The 18,458-nt window shown below is 34.7% G+C and overlaps 2 protein-coding genes across 2 annotated transcripts in view; one reads left to right on the forward strand and one right to left on the reverse strand.

The window, feature by feature from the left end:
• The first annotated feature begins 10,048 nt into the window (after positions 1-10,048).
• Positions 10,049-18,458, forward strand: part of LOC105663762 (uncharacterized) — a 46,610-nt gene continuing 38,200 nt past the window's right edge. Inside the window, exon 1 of the mRNA XM_076538918.1 lies at positions 10,049-10,320. The gene's annotated coding sequence lies outside the window, so the exon portion shown is untranslated. The remainder of the gene's footprint in view (positions 10,321-18,458) is intronic.
• Positions 16,137-16,823, reverse strand: LOC143266634 (uncharacterized). The gene has a single exon (XM_076542080.1). It carries the CDS (start codon positions 16,821-16,823, stop codon positions 16,137-16,139), a length of 687 nt encoding a protein of 228 aa, XP_076398195.1.

The following is an 18,458-nucleotide window of genomic DNA, read 5'->3' on the forward strand; positions in this document are numbered from 1 at the left end:
TTTGACCCCCTACGGAACATAGGTTTTCGGTGCTGTTCTATTGTATCGTGGAAATTTTTGTGGCACGTAATCTGAAAGATACACAGTAATTTATCATCTAGTCGTAAAAGAAAATATTTCAAACTCAAAGATCTGTCAACAACCAAAAAAATGTTGTTCCCACGGCTTGAACTGTTTGCGCTTGGTCATTACTTGCGGTATTTACTTCAGTCAAGTTTCCTCAGATTACTTTCAGTCGATCATTAGAAACTCGGCCGTATACAACTCAGTCGTCTATCAGAAACAGTGAAACACAACTCTCAGTACAACTACAGTCAGTGTAAAAAGTATTCGTACAGTAATTAATTTCAACAAAAATGTTGTGAAACGTCATTTGTTAACAAAATTTGAACAAATAAAAATACATACATATTCTTAGATGTCTATGTATTCTATGTAAGAATGTGTATGTATTTTTTATTTGTTTAAATTTTGTTAATAAATGACGTTTCACAACATTTTTGTTGAAATTAATTACTGTACGAATACTTTTTACACTGACTGTATATTCGCTATACAACCCATAAAATTACTTCGAAAGAAACAATGCAAAAAATTTCACGAAGGAATAAATTATTGAAAGAAATAAATAATTTGGAACAAAATTGTTCCGATACAGAGTATGATGAAAGTGATCTAGTTGAAAGTACAAGTGAATACCTTCCATCAAACAACGAAAGTCCAAGCGAGTCATCCGATACTCGCTTTTTATGCATAATTATTTAATAAATTATTGCTATTATATTACTATTATTATTCAGATTATATTCAATTTTTGTTCATAAAAATAAAAAAATATATAAAAACGCAAAATAATTTTAAGAAAAAAAATACACCGACTTCGAAATGCACTAAAAAGTATAAAATAATTTCTATTTCATTCAATCATACAATTACGTCACAGATATGAATGAAACCTATTTACTCGTTAGGTAGTGTATTAAATACATTTCTGTTGTATGACCAACTACAAGAATCATTTCACAAACAGTACCAATTCATCCCTATATAAATCACTCCACAGACTCATCCCTATACAAACATACTAATCACGATTCCTAAGCCTTACTCATCCTAGACCTCGCAACCATCCTGAGTCATACTGTCCCTTGACCACCATCCCTACCACTACCTATCCTTAAGCTAGTATTTAAAAACCCTCAAGTTTTAGAATAAGTTTAGAATTAGAAATAGTTCGGTACTGAGCGAACCGCATTCGAGTTGTACGTTTCGTCTTCGTAATAAAGTGTTGTATACCAGAACCCAACATTTCAACCTTTTCAGAGGCGGCGCAAAATTCAAAGATTTTCTTGAACATGTCAACCTTTGGACAGCCGAACATAGGCAAAGCTTGTATAGCTATTTTTTTTTCTACATATATGTATACATATATTCATATATGTATACATATGTATACATATAAAATACATATATTTTCTACATATATTCTACATATAGTATAACTCGACAGCACGCCGCGAAGTAGGTGTTAGTGTGTATAGAATGGAACTATGGTCTATCTAGATTCATAGAGTATGCGACGGAAAGACTCGATCGCCGCATATACTATATAGATAGAGCCCATCTGCCGCAAATTTGGTAATTCCCGCGTCGTGGGCTCCGTTTATAGGTTCTCAGATCCATGGCTTCCACACGCGAAGCCGATTCAATTTCATTTATATCAGAAACGTTATGAAATGAAGATGCAGTCGTTACATTTACGTATATTACCAGATATATCTATAATGGTTCGTATTCTTTCTCAGGATTTATTAATTTCCAATACGCCATACCACAATCAACTGGTTATTGGCAGCAATGTTTACTGAGGTATTTTTAATTTTGCGCCGCCTCCGAAAAGGTTGAAATGTATTTAATATACTACCTAACGAGTAAATAAATTTCATTCATATCTGTTACGTAATTGTATGATTGAATGAAATAGAAATTACTTCATTAGGAAATAGAAATTATTTTGTACTTTTTAGTGCATTTCGAAGTCGGCGTATTTTTTTTCTTAAAATTATTTCATTAGAACGATACGGAGACTGTACCAAACAATGGGAATAATACACCAACGTCAACGTGAACTCATCTTGCTGCATAAGTCGCGTGTCAGAGCGGTAAAGCTTAGTTAGTGTATTGGTACAGTGCATTATAATTGCCCTTTCTTGCCTTTCCCGTGCATAGCACGGGGTGTAATATTAATAACAATAGTTTTTCGCTAATATCACGAAACCTAAATTTTTACGTCAATTATGCATAGGGAAACACTCGTTCAGAATCATGCCGCTAATAACGTGTTAGAAAGACATTAAAATCGTTTGAAGTTAATTTCAAAAGTTAACAATAATTTTTCGCTAATATCTCGAAAACTAAAGCTTTCCGTCAATTATGCATAAGGAAAAGGTTGTCCAGAACCATGCCCCTGACAAGATATTAAAAGGACATTAAAATCGTTCGAAGTTGATTTCAAAAGTTAATAACAATTTTTCGCTAATATCTTGAAAACTAAAGCTTTTCGCGAGATTTGTATAGGAACAAAATTGTTTAGAATCATGTCCGTAATAATATATTGAAAGCGCACTAAAATCGAGAAAAGTTTATTTCAAAAGTTGCCGGTTTTTTTGCAATAACAATACTTTGCAATTAAAAAATGAAAAATTTTTTGATAATGGTACCAATGGGGAGTCAGAACCTACCAGATGCAAGAGGTTTCGTTCCGACCGGTCCACCCAGCTAGGCGTAATCGGCGAGCATACATAGGAAAAGCAAAAATATACAGGATGTTACCTGTAACGCTACTCACGATTTTTCTCCCACTTGCAGCCACCTTATGAAAAAAGTTTAGAACAATATTTGCAGGGTATGAAGTGCACAATAGATATTAGTAAAGCAAATTTTAAAAACAATTTGTTTTCTTCGCAAAGTCAAGGTCACCTTGGGTTTTTTAAATAGGAACATACGTTTTTTTTATTCATAGCTTTAGAGGACATCGAGACGAATTCAAAACATATATTACATGATATTTTTATTAACATATTACTCGATTTACAGAAGTGGAAATGTGAAGTACTTAGCTTTTGACTTTCGTAGTGTAACCATTATTTGGTTCCAAAGAGATTACTGAATGTAAACACGCGACTATAATGTAAGAAAAATACACTTTATTTAATTACATGTTCAAAATGTATGCCGCCTTCCATCGCGTAATATTCCGGCCTTTCACTTCACATTTCCATTTCTGTAAATTGAGTAGGAATAAAAATATCATGTAATATATGTTTTGAATTCGTCTCGATATCCTCTAAAGCTATGAGTAAAAAAAAATGTATGTTTCTATTTAAAAAACCCAAGGTGACCTTGACTTTGCCAAGAGAACAAACTGTTTTAAAAATTTGCTTTACTAATATCTATTGTGCACTTCATACCCTGCAAATATTGTTCTAAACTTTTTTTCGTAAGGTGGCAGCAAGTGGGAGAATAATCGTGAGTAGCGTTACAGGTAACACCCTGTATACTGATCGAATTGAGTAACCTCCTCCTTTTTCGAAGTTGGTTAAAAATGAAATAATTTTTTAAAACATCCCAATTATCTAATAATCTAATAATACATTTATGGAGGCAAAGCCATCTAGTATTTGATAATTTTAAAATTTTTAATTGCTGAACTCCAAAAAAATTTTGGAATTCAATCAAAATTGCACATCTCTTTGCACTGCCCGAAATATAAGTGGCAACTTCTCTAATTAAATTGTCACATGCCGAAGGCAATTGGTGACAAGAGTGACTAGCTATACGAGCGGAAGAGTGGCAAATACATTTTATTGTAATTATTTCGGGAATTTCTACTTTTAAATACGACATGAATGAATTATTACGGCCAATCATACCTGGTGCATTATCACACGCGATTCCAATAATATTTTTAATAGGAATTTTTTTCATCTAAAGAATTTTTAAAAATTTCGAAAATTTTACTTGGGGAACAATCGGTAGCATCTAATTGTAATAATTTTAATAACTGCGTTATAATGCTACCATCTAGTGTTGATACATATCTTACCAGCACGCACATTAATTTTGTGTCAGAAATATCGGTACTTTCATCAATTAAAATAAAAAATCTGCACGTTTTTAGGCAATCAATTATGTTCTTAATTTTGCGTGGCAATTACATTTTTGACAATTTTTGCACACATATGTCGAGCAAGTGAAGGATCCTGTACACCTTCGGGTTCAACACAAATATCTTTAATTAACGGTATTAAATGATGTCCGTTGCAAAATGCTACATTATGTTCAGCGAAAAATGCAGATAATTTAATTTCAGCTCGTTTCACCTTGTCTTTATTGAGCGAGCGAAGCGAGCTCTTCACTCGAACTTTCCGAAAATAATTGGCATTTTTTAGCGCCCGAACTATGCAAAGAACCCAAACAAATTTGGTATCAATCGAAAGGTATTTGCCTCACGAATGGCAAAAACTTATCGGTTTTCTGTTTAAAGCTGATGCGTTTAAAAAAATTGCAACTTAATTATTTTTTACATGGAGCTCAATGGGGAAAACGGTTTTAGGCTCAAATTAAAATGTTTACTTCGGACGATCTGACTGTGTTTGCTCCGATTTCACTGATCACAGGAATGCTGTTATTGTTGTAACGATAATTCGGATTATGTTCTGCCGTAACGATCACAGGCCTGAAGTGCTGGTTCAGCTTTCGCTGTAATTCCTGTCACAACCTGCTTCTTAACTTTTCAGTCAGGATCCTCTGATCCCCTGTTTTAAACTGCTGCACATCTCTAATTTCATTGTCTCCTAATAACGATAACGATGAGGATGATGAATGTAAAGGTGCGGATAATGAGGATGAAAGGAAAATGTGTGCCATGTGGTCAGCCTGGTGCTCAGGATCTTCATCTCCGGCACTGATTTCACTGTCACCGGATTTGCTGAGGCTGACATTCTGCTTGTGGACATAGAACAGGAGTGCCAGTGAGGAAAACATGAGGAAGTATTTGATGCGAGTCCTTTTCCGCGGATTGAATGGTGAAAGGAGCATCTTCTAATGGAACCGGCTGATGATGTTTATGCAATAGAGTCAGGAATGTCCAAAATTTCATCCTTACTGATCCTGAACGGGACGTAAATCCATCCTTTTCGAATCGCTTTGCAAAGATTTTCTTTTGAAATCTCGTTTGTCTTTAATGATCTCTTCAACTTTTTCAAAACACGCCAGCTTTTGAAAAAATTGTCCCAAATTTCTTCGTCTATCACATCCATCCACTCTTTGCCATTTCTGAGCCCTTTTTTTGAAAAAAGAAAAGAAAACAAGAAAATGATGTTAGATCAAAAGAAACAAAAGGTTTACACTTTGAACATCTACTACGACAATCGGGCTGCCCAGCCGGTTGTCGAGTTGAAGAACAAGTCAAACATCTGGCACAAGGCGAAAAAGTGTAACCTGACATCTGCTCAATCCGAAGTCAAAATCGAGGTCCCGCTGCCGATCATTGCTTGTAAAACTTACCGATTCTTGTCAGCCGTGCTGCCTCATACTGCAAATCGATCAGTTCCTCTGTCAGTTTCCAAATGTCCCGGCATCGTCTAACATTCGGCAAAATATTCGCCTTCAGACTGCTGCGAGTTTTGTAAGGCACTAATTTGAAAACGTATTTCATGTTAAAGATTGTGACAGAGTATGCTCTTTACTCTGATTTCTATCAGTATAAGAATGGCCTGTGTCAGGAAAAGCGGCTGACAGGAGGTACTGATGATATGATCTTTTTGGTGCGCTTATAAACACTCAGAAAAGGGTGGAAAAGATTTGTCAGGCAGATTTAAACGGCTATTCTCTCCTGTCAAATAGTTTTCTTGACCATGTGATCCTGAGGTAAAGGTAAAGAATTTGATCCACATACACAGGCACCACATGACCTAGAACCTTATTTTGCAGCTGCTGCTACTGGTGATTCGGGTGAATGATCACATGCATTCTCCCAAAAGACATGCCGCGTGCTGACAACTTTTTTAAATTCGTATACATGTATACTAATACACCTCTGACTAATGCTTACTTATTTGCTGTTTCAAACATCATCCGCTCCATACTTTTTGATATAATACATTTGATTCTATCAAAGTTCAAAAATGAAAGAATATTCATTGTGGCAGGAAAGGGATTGCACATTCTAATATTAGAAAAAATGATGAAGCGGACCCCGTGAGCTACAAACGCGCCTGACCCGAAAAGAGAGGTTCTTGAATCAAAAAACAAAAGCTAAATAAAAAGGTCTTTTGATACATTCCGTATCTGACTATTATGTCCGGACATTATCTTTAATCCTGTTTGCATTTGGTAGTTACATGTGCAACGGAAAAAGAGCTTATATGGCATTCTGGTAAACGAGGAATTCGGAGTCTAATCCGGGGAAAGAGTTTTCTCGTTCTTTTCCCTGATACTCTTTAGGGAGAAGGGGAGAAATAAGCACGTGGGCAAAGAGGAGAGAAAAAAGATTTTGATCCACATACACAGGCACCACATGATCCTGAAGCTGACTTTGCAGCTACTGCTACTGTTGATTCGGGGGAATGAGCACATGCATGAAGTGATCTGATTGGATGAGAGGAAAGAGCCTTCCCACATGCAGTCACCATGTGTATAAAAAGAGAGGAAAAAAGAGGCAGAGCATCACAGTTCAGTGTGCAGTCACATAGACTCCTCTAAACTACAATTGCCTATTAGCAATAAAAGTAACGAACTTATCGTTCTTTATTGTGAACCCGTCTCCATTCTTCCCATCGAAGCAACTCCATGCTCATGGTAAGTGATTGTGTTTAGTGGCAGTTCACTAACCTTAGAGCGGCTGGCCCCTTTCTCTCCCCTCCCTCCCCCTTTTCTTCTATCTCCACTTACGTCATCATCACCGCCAGGAGCCTTTAGCCTTCAGTCCTTTTTTCACTCGCAGAGTGTAAGTTCCGCTCTCTCTCTCTCTCTCTCCCTTCCATTCCACTTCCGCGTTCATTAGTTCCTTTGCCCTTCGCCCAATTATTCCGTTCAGTCCTTTTTTATTGTTGCTGGTTTTCATTCGATGTTCCGTGTTCATTCCTGCCCTAACCCCATTTCTCTTTTATTTTCTCCATCTTTATATACTCAGGCCGCTTTCAAATTCTCAGATTTGGTCAATCTGATCGCCATCCCCGACCCCATCTCTCCGATCAAAGGAGCTTGTGGATTTAAAAGGAGGTTCCCGGTACCGTTCTCGTCTTTGTCTGGAAAAGACAAATCTTTTCGAAAGCCTCTTTTTTCCTCGCCTAAAAAAGTTGAACCTGTGCCGATTTTTGGACCTTTGCCGCTGACAAAGTCTCAGAAAACACGGATCAGAAAACAAAAAAGGAACCAGGGCAAATTCAACGTAAAGGAAGCCCAAAAATCTCTTAACAAGTATTCTGCAAACGCTCATTCGGATTATAAAGAAAGAGAAAAGTGTTCGGATACTGCAGAAAAAAGAAAACTAACATCCGAATTCAATCAATTAGTTTCAAAAGCTTTCATGCGGTACTCTGGTATCTGCACTGAACTTAAACTCATTCCTGACGATCTTAACCTTTTTAAATTCGAAGTTTTAACGACAGGTAAACAGTTTAATTTAAAGAAAAAATAAATTATGATCGCATCTCGCATGACAATATTCCTCAAATGGAAGTTTTTGCAGCAAGTTTAAGAGAAAATGCGAATGATGAGGAAAGCGCATTGGAACAAATGCCATCCTTTTCACTTTCTGAAGAACAGAATGTCATTATTCAACAATTGATCAAATAGTTGAACAACGAAAACGCACCTCAGTGCTCAATAATTCAGGGTCCAGCAGGATCAGGAAAGTCAGCAGTTATCCAGGCGATGAAAGCAACATGCGATCAGCACAGAATAAGCAACAAAAAAGAATATCTCTGTGTTGCACCCACCGGTATCGCTGCAATTAACATCGGCGGCGGAACAATTCACTCATCATTCATCGTTCCGATTCAAATTAAGAAATTTGCTAATCTTCGGGGTGAATCCAAAAAGAAATTTGAATCTATGATCAATCCTGTTCGTGTATTGATTATGGACGAATATTCAATGGCAAGACCAGCACTTTTGGCTATGATCAACGACAGGTTACAGAGCGCGAAAGGAAACCGACTTTTATTTGGAGGCGTTTTTGTTTATTTAGTTGGAGATATATTCCAATTACCCCCTGTTCTTGCACCTGCTTTTTTCTCTAAAATGAATGGAAACACTAATTCTTTGGATGTAAGAGGGAGAGAGATTTTTCGAAGTGAATTTAAGAAAGTATTCATTTTGACTTCAAACCACAGACAAGTTGGTAGCAGTCAATCTGCCTTCAGAAACATGCTGACCAACTTGAGTAGGGGTGAGGATTTGGAGTCAATAGTTAACTTTCTGAATCAAAGAGTCAGAAAAGGAACGGACAACACCGAAAATCACACAATCATTTCACGCACAAAAGAATTAGTTAAACAGACTAATTACACAAAATTGGAACAAACGCGAATGCCTGTCGCTTTAATAGAAGCAAAAAATGTGCCTCGTGATGCTGAAGCTGCTGATTGTGGATTTCCAAACACACTGCAAATTTCTATTGGATCTAAAGTCATACTCATATACAATTTGTCAGTAAGACATGGATTGGCAAACGGCTCTCAGGGAATTGTGAAAGATATCATCTATAAACCTGGAACTAAAAGCCCAGATGATATTCCTTGCATGGTCTTAGTCCAATTTCAAAATCTTACTGGTCTTTCAACGAACATTATTCCTATCACGCCTGTGACCCGGAATTTTCTCCACAATGGTAAACAGGCTACACGACTTTAGATACCACTTATATTAGCATGGGCATTTACTATACACAAAAGTCAGGGATTAACTTTACTTAATACTCTTGTAAATATTTCAAATGAATTTTCTCCCGGACTTGCATATGTTGCATTAAGCAGAGTTTCTTCTATCGAAGGACTTTTAATTGAAAACACTGTTACACTTCAACTTTTGGAGCAAATTAAGAAAAAAGGTGAAAGAAAATTGAATGAATTTAAAAGACTGGAAAGATTGAGCAGGAATTAAAAAAACAATTAATTTGTTGTTAAACTCTTTTTATTTATTGTATGAAACCAATTTTGAATTTAAAATAGGGCCAGGGTCAAATTCACATCTTATCCAGTAATATGTCTTCGCAATTGACCGGATAAGTCGCCGGCCGAAGGCCGGCGGGTAATACGGCTGATGCTTTTTTTGTAAGTTATTTTTCATAACTAACCGAGGACAGAATTATCGATCTATCGATCATAGCAGCATAATATGGCCAATAATATAAGTTAGATTGATAATAATAAGAATAATAAGTATAATAATTATCGTTCTATCGATCATAGCAGCATAATATGGCTAATAATACAAGTTACATTGATAATAATAAGAGTAATAAGTATAATAATTATCATTCTGTTGATAACCGGGACAGCTTCGCTCGCTCAGTCCATCACGCCAGTGATGTTCCTAGTAGAGTAAGCTGCTCGCGGTAACATTAATATTATTACTATCATTGTTGCTATTATTTATATCAAGTGAATCTACATTTCTACGGTGTACATTTGTTTTTTCGTGATTGTCTACATCGGTTTTGCAACATCTGATAGTTTTATTACAAGCGATACAAAGCGCTCTACTTCTATCTACAGTAGGTCTTCACCGTACTTTATAACTGTCATTATCTAACCATGAATGATTAAATCTATGGATCCTACGCTTTTTTACGGCACCTTCACCATTATTTAATGCCATTATAATTAACTATGTACAACGTACCTCGTAACGGCTGTTTCTTCGCTGCTTTCCCGCCAACGACACTACGCCATTTGGTGGCGCCACTAAATACATACGCTACGTGCGCTCCTGCATTTCTCGCGCATGCGCGGAAAAACCCGACCAATATCTCATCACTGGTCCTATATCAGTTAGTTCGCGCCGTGGCTTCACCACGTGTTTTTCGTGTCTATGAAGAGCGCCCGTTAACGGTAGTGAACGATGATTTGTACAAGTAAATACAAGTTTATAGTGTGTCGATAGAAATATTTAAGGACAATTACCTATAATAATAAATGTTACCGAACGAAAAAAAATGTTACTTATTCTCGTGACTATGGGATCAATAAATTTTTTTGGTGTGTATTTCATAATGCTGCATAACTCCGAATGGGTTGAGATCGTACCGAATTGGTGAGTCTTAAAAATATGTTGTTACTTTTTTCGCCATAAAAATAACACTTGTTTATATTTATGTGTAGTTTTATTTTATTTTGTCACTATTTTATGTATATTTTAAACTCTTCCTTATTTCGTGTGTATCGTTAATGTGGTTTTTATTTATCCCTCGTGAAAATTAATTTCAAACTTTTGACTATACTTAGAATGGAAAAAAGTTGTGCAAAGTTTTAGCTCAATTGAATCTTCAAAAAATACAACAAGTTCGCGAAGATTCAAATAATTATTTAAAATCATACGAAGCTGATTTTGTTAAAATACCCGTTCAATTATTAATTAAACAAAAAATGTGTCAAACAGGAATTGTAGAATTTTATAAGCAACATCTTTCATACTTTATCCATATTTTTTCAAATACCGAACTGTCTTCGAAACTGATGAAAAAAACAGAAACAATTAAACTACTTTCACATTGACAAAATCTTATTTTTATACTTCAAATTTGTTTCGAACATTCTTCGTTTATAAGAACTAGAAAATTCTTTATTTTAATCTTTAAGAACTACCTTTTCAAATAAAACTTTATTGAACAGTCGGAAAACTGTAAAATTTATTCAAACGGAAATGAATATAATATGTGTAAAAAAGACTTATTTAAAACTTATGGAATAACAAAATTCTTTAATATTTTTTTTGTTCGAAATAAAATTTCAGTGGATACAGAAAATATTCAAATCTCAATCAATTTTGTACATTTTGTAAAATTATAAAAACTAATTTTTAAAACAACTTGTTTGTGCAGTGCTTTCTCTAACAGCTTGATTTCGAATAACATGGTTCCGATTATGTCAGAAATTTTTTTTTAATTTCTCTCTCCGTTTTTGATCATTTTGTTTAGTATACCTTAATTTTTCAATTATTCCAAATAAGAGAGTGGAGAAACAGTTAATGTAAGTTTGTTCGTGTGTATTCATTGCTCACTGCAGATAAATTAAATTAGTGATATCGAATGTTCTTGCAAACTATGCACAAATTCAGTGGATGCACATAAACAAATGAATTTTTATAAACAGTTCGTCAACTTTTAAATTTGATGTTGCTCGATGTATGTGGTGGCGATTCCAGAAATAGTTTGCGTCTATATGAGTTTAAAACTACAAATTGGAATGAATATAAGTACGTGTCTAACGCGTTTGATTAAAATACGCAAAAGTCGCTCGCGTTAACACGTTCACGTCGCGGGCGAGGGTTTCGCCAGAAGGTTAGGTAACGTTTTTTGGATGTTAGAAAAGACGTTTTCAGGAAAACGGAGAGCCTGGTCCGCGAAGGTCCGGCTGCTCCAGAGAATGGTTTGCGAAGTCTCAGAGTTTCGAAAGCCTGGGCCGCTAAGGTCCGGCAGCTCGGAACTATAAGTCCTTTTGGAAATATTGCAAAAGTGGAGAGCCTGGTCCGCTGAGGTCCGGCTGCTCCGAAGGTCAAGGTTTACTTTCCAGGAAAAGACTGACTTGGTCTTGACTTTTCCCGGTATTTATATTCTTTTTGACTTCTGGGTCCAACCAATCACGGGTGTGCGTTGTCATGCCCAAGGGTTTTTTATGGCATTGCCTGCCCGAGGTACGCTGGTTACGCGGCGTACGATACATACATTTTCTTATAACTAACCTATGTACATTATTTACACGATAAGCGCTTTTCCGCTACATGTGTAAATAAAAATGATTAAAAACGGGTTTTTGCGGAATAAAAAATTTTATAACAACAGGTGTTTGGACATAATGAATGAATAATACAATTTTCAAAAATTAGCTTGCGATGGAAATAATTGAAAAAAAGAATTTTTTAATATCATAATACTGACATTCTGAACAATAAACATTAGTTTACAATTGTTTACTGTAGAAGCGATGAAGAATAGAACAAGACTATAATGAATGTAGTCAATTGATCCTATGTATTATTGGTTATTCTCATCTTTCTTACTACATATGATGAAACAAGTATGTAGTAAATAAATATTAAGTTAACCAAAAAGTTATGCCATATTTGTGAATAGGTAATATTTATTCAATTTATTTATAAACATTTTCTTGAAGAATTTCAGGATATCTTATTAAAAAACAGTGCCAAATATAATGCAGTTTATCTGCTCAAATGTTAAAAGATGAAAGATACAAAGACTGATTTTGACAATATTATTTTACATTATTATTATTATTAGATTGACCCGAAAATTCTGTCGTTTTTATCAGTACCTAATATTTATTAATTTATGTGTCAACACTTTCCTTATTTTGAATAAATGTACACATCGTTTTGGCGCCTTAAAATATCTTACTAAAAACAGAGTTTTATAGACATTTTAAAACACAGTATATTGGACATTTTATATGCTATGAATAGTTAAAAGCGTAAGATAAGACTGAGTTTAGTAATATTTTATTATTCTCATAAAGATAGAAATGTTGTCGAAATTCAAAAAAGACAGGCATATTTAGTAAATAATGAGATTGCACTAAATGATTGTAAGTGTCAGTTTCGATTTGCAAAATTTCGTATAAAAAATATTTCTACTAATACATGTTATATTTCTAATAATCCATGTTCTAGAAAAGCAAGCATAGTTATAGATGTCTAATGATAATTAAATAAGAATCTTGATCATTAATAAATCTGTTTATACTTTCAGAAAACAAAGAAAATGTATAATAAAATTTACGTGTGTCAAATTTATAATCGATTTTCTCCTTAGAAGGCAACAAACATTTTGATTAACTCAATAAATTAGTTAACTTTTATCGAACAAATCTGAAGTAGCATATGGTGATTTCAATATATGAACCGAACATTTTACAAATCTTTTATCAACCATGATGCTGCACGTATTCCATATTTGCATCAGTACTGATTTTCCGTTTATTTATTACCGTATAAACTTACTATTTTATTCTGTTTGAATGGCACGAACGTAATTGAGTTTTCAATAGAAAATTGTTCGTAGAATCTGTGCTCCAATCAATTGTCTAAAGTAACTTTGCAATGGTAAATTTGAAACTCTCGTTTTTATTTAAATCATAGGTGTAATAACTAGGAGTTGATTTAACTGATTAGTTTTACAAATATACTAGCGAATATTACGATCACTTAACTCGTAGAAAAAATGCAGGTTTTTGATATGTACAAATTGTGACTTACATACATTTAAATTATATTACACTTAATTATTATAGCTGTTGAGACATGTTTATTTTGTTACAATCTTCCTGTTTTAAGTATATGTATTTGCACATTGTAAATAATAAAATCACAATTGTTTTTATCATGGCAATTATTTTGTTATATTTGATATAATTTTCATTACTTTTAGAATAAATAGTTCTTGGCTTTTAATTGTTCAGAGCATTCACGTCACATTATAAAAAAAATTGTTTCAATAATTTCCACAACTCAGTTTTTGTAATTATTTTTGTTGTTAACACTAAACGCTAATATACAAAAATCTTTGTAAACGATTAATTTATAAATAGATTATCATGTAAAAAATAACGAGACGTTAAACTTGCAACTAAATGAATTGCAAGTATATCCATACTTGTACTACCAATTATACTTCAGTATTCTCATCATATCCGAATATTTCTCATTTCATAGGATGTATAGACTCATGAGGAGGGATTTTTTCCTTGGAAAGGAAAGCCAAAGGAGAAAGCTACTTTCAGTACGCTTCTTCTTATTAGCACAATTAACCATACTATAAAGTGTGACGGACATGTGTACCGAGGCATATTTTCATTTAGTTCATTACCTTCTTTTTTTTTTGGTTATGCCTCGTCGGCTGCTCTGTCGGGAGCGGGAATCAGAGGGGGTCAGAAAAAAAAACTAGTAAAAGACCCGCGAGTTCGTATCCAATAGAAAATGCTTTTAGTCGGGCCTCCAAGTGGGCCACGTAATCAGAACAGAAAAATGAATTCGCGTGGGCCCCACGCGTTACAAGCAACGGTCGAGGAATAAGGGGGTCGACTCGCCAATTGCGAGGGAGGCTTTCGCGGCGCGGGGGCACACGGTACGCGCGAGTACAAAGATAGAGAAAATAGAGAAGTACAAAAAGAAGAATGCTGAGGTATTCGTCCGCGAAGGAACACGCCCTCTTAGGGGTCGTGGACAACAAAGGGACGTTGGTCCTAAATACCAAATACAGCAGAAAAAACTAGATTAGAGGGGACGGTGTCGTGTAGACCGTCCGCGGCCTCTAGGGTCCTCGTCACCGGAGGCCAGGGGTCCTATCGCCCTCGCCCACGCGCAAATAAATATCTAAAGAAAAGGGTACGGAGATAGCTCCTACCTTTTTGCGCTGGCGTGTCCAACCAAAGAACTTCACGCTGGGGCGGCGGCGACGAAAAATCCACGCAGGCACACACATACAATATATAAGGAAAAGAAAAGCGATAAAAACGGAACGCACTACTGAATTACAAAAAAAAAGAGAGAACGGAACAGAGCCGGACGCAACGCGCAAAAGAACACAAAAAAGAAACACTTCGGATTCAAGACGGGGCTTTAGCGAAAAACGACTACAGTACTGATTCGTAACAAGCAACAGTTTTGTGATTCGTAACAAGCAAATTTCTACCCCCTCTTCTTTGTTTGAAGTCGGCCGCTGAGTGAGAGATCCGAGAAAGAGTGAGAGGTCCGCGAAACCGAAGAAATCATAAATTTTCACGGTCGACCGAACAGTTTAGTGGAAAGAGGACAGAACATATATATTGTTTTCTCACTCTGATGCATAGCGATTCTGTCGTTCATTCATTTAATTCTACATTGATTCGTAATAAGCCACTCGCTCGGATCTGGCCAGTTGCTTGTTACGAATCCGGTACATTATATTGTTTTCTCATTCTGATACATAGCGATTCTGTCGTAATATGACATTTTTTTTTAAATCTAATGGTTGACAGTGAACAATAATTTGAGGTACATTTTTATCTATAATCTTAATTAATTTTTTTAACAAAAATAAAAAAAAGTTGAAGGAAAAATTATGTAAGTATAATACACTATATGTATATAATACATAATTAGAAAAGTCCAAAAGAAAAAATATTAACGGAAGTTAATTCGGGAGATATTCCCAAAAATATGATTTTAGCCCTTAACTTTGGGGGCTATTTTCACCCCTTCAATGTGAACAATGGCCGATGAAAAAAATACATGTAAAATATTTTCTTGAAAACTGTCTTTCACATAAGTTTCATTAAAATCGATGTGTCCCTGTTTGATATGTTTCCTTGTTAGATTCATTTCATTTTTGTAGTAATTATATTCTACATCAATACCGAGATATTCGCTTATTTTACCTAAATCTTTCATTTTATATCTATTTAATAAGAGTTTCTTAATGCTTTGTATTTTCCTTTTACTGCAAATTAATAAGCCATCCACATAAATTAGTAAATAAATCATTTCATCCCTTACTCCTTTTTTATATAAAGAGAAATCTGCTTTACTTCTTTCAAACTCTAGCTTAATCATACACTCATCAAAGCACTCATACCAATCTCTAGGACTTTTTTTTAAACCGTAAAATGCCTTCATTAATTTATACACCTGTTTTGTACCATCTTAAGCCTATAGGTTGATTGACATATACTTCCGAATTAATCTTGCCATTTAAAAAAGCAGTTTCTACGTGCATTTGTTCAATATTTAAATCATTTTGACAACAGTATGAAAATCAAAATTTTTAGCGTTTCATACCTATTGTCAGTCTTTTTCGCATAGACCCATTTTACATCTAATTGTAAGACATTTTTTCCTTCTACTCTCTGAATTTATTTCTATGTTTCATTTTTATTTATGCATTCTATTTCTTTATTTATTGCTTCCTCCCAATTTTTACTACCTTTACTGCTTAACGCCTTCTCAAAAGTACAAGGAATATCTACTCTACAGTATCTTACACAAATGTTATAATTGTCATTTTCTGGATATCTAATAGAACTTCTTCCATCTCGTGTAAACCTATGTGGAGATTTACATTCTTCTTTTACAACATTTCTTACCTTCGCTTTATCTTGTTTTTCTTCAGTTTCATCTGTGCTTTCAAAACTGTCATCTGATAAATCATCTGTACTAGCAACGCTTCTACTATTATAATCATTCTCATCTAGGTTAATACACTTTACATCTCTTTCTACTATTTCTATATGTCCCGCAACAACTATTTTTCTATTTACCAGTACTCTATAGCCTACATAAGTATATCCAAGTAGAATCCCCATGTCTGCCTTTTTATCCCATTTAGAAAGTTTTTTTTGCTCTGGTTTTCTTATAAAAACTCTACTACCGTATAAAGGTAAATGATCAACATTTGGTTTCGTTTTAAAAAATATTTCATAAGGTACTTTCTTTTCTATTGTATTCGCAAGTGTACGGTTTTTCAAATATGTCGCTGCACATATTATTTCAGGCCAAAAACACTTATGTACCTGTGCTTCCGCTAACAAACAACGTGCCATATCCATTATTGTTCTATTAAATCGCTCTGCTGTACCGTTTAGCTCATGTACGTACGCTGGACAATTATTTAAAATTATACCCTTCTCTGTGGCAAATTCATTGAAAGGACTATTTATGTACTCTTTCCTATAATCATATCTCAAAATCTTTACTCTTTTTCCAGTTAAATTTTCACTTACATTTACGAATTAAATAAAACAGTCAAAAACTTAATCTCTAAAAATATCTTTCTCCATTTAAACCCGCTGTTTTAGAACTACCACATACATCAGCGTAAACAATCTCTAAAATATCTTTTGCTCTAGATCTATTATTATTAAATGGTAAAATATGCATCTTATTCTCTATACAAGTCTTACATTTTATAAATTCCGTTTCAAGTTCTTTTGGAATGCCCGTTAGCAACTGTTGTTTACTCAAAGTATTCAAATAACTAAAGTTTATATGACCTAATATTCTATGCCACCTCTCTTTTTGACGTATGTCATTTTTTCGTTCAGTGCTTTTCACAGAAATTTTTTTACATTTAAACTGACCTTTCATTTTAAAAGTTCCATTTTCTTTAAACGCTACCGCTATAACTATATATATTATTCTCGTTAATAACACTGTACAACAAATTTTGATTTTTTTTGGATTTCGTAACGGCTACTATGAAATTCTTATAGATTTTTGCGAGCTGAATACGAATCTGAAATCTGTTTTTCTCTAGGACGTACAGTTTTGGAGAAAATTAATTTAAAAAAAAATTGCAAATTTTCAACTTTGGAAATTTGTTGTGCTTTTACTGTAGCAGCTATTCAGTGCCTTTTTACACGAGAAGAATCTGTGAATTATCCTGAATAAAACTATTAGGCTGGTGCGTATGAAATGTCGGATTTTTAGGTAAATATATAAAACCGCATATCTTTTTTTAAAAATTGTTTATTCAATCAAAATATGCGCCATTGGCTTCAATACACTTTTCCCAACGAGATTTTAATGCATAAATGCCTGTCTTAAAGAAATTCTGATCTTTACATTCGATAAATTCTGATACAGAATTTTTTAGATTGTCTTCAGTTTCATATTTTTTGCCCCGTACAAACTGTTCTAAATGTTTAAAAAAATGAAAATCAGTGGGCGAGAGATCTGGCGAATAAGGTGGGTGTTGCAAAATTTCATACTTTAATTCATTTAATTTCTGAATCGTTTTGTACGACGTATGTGGCCGAGCGTTGTCGTGGAGAAGTATCGGCCCATGCCGATTAATAAGTGATGGACGTAAAATTTTTAATTTCTCGTGCATTTCCTCAATGTACTGGCAATACTTGTCAGCTGTGATTGTTTCCCCAGTACGAAGGAATGAGTAATGAATTACCCCAGTGACATTCCACCAAACCGTAATCAAAATTTTTCGTGGATGAAGTGATGGTCTTGCGGCATGAGCACAAGCTTCATCCTTGTCCAGCCATCGTGCACACCTCTTCCTATTATCGTACAGAACCCATTTTTCATCACACGTAATAATTCGATCCAAAAATGGCTCTCGATTTAATCGGGTTAGCAACGATGAGCACACGTTCAACCGATTCAGCTTATGTCGCTCCGTGAGTTCATGCGGTATCCACTTGTCCATTTTTTTCACCTTACCAATTTCA

The sequence above is a fragment of the Megachile rotundata genome, chromosome 2 (assembly GCF_050947335.1).
Source record: "Megachile rotundata isolate GNS110a chromosome 2, iyMegRotu1, whole genome shotgun sequence".
Lineage (NCBI taxonomy): Eukaryota > Metazoa > Arthropoda > Insecta > Hymenoptera > Megachilidae > Megachile > Megachile rotundata.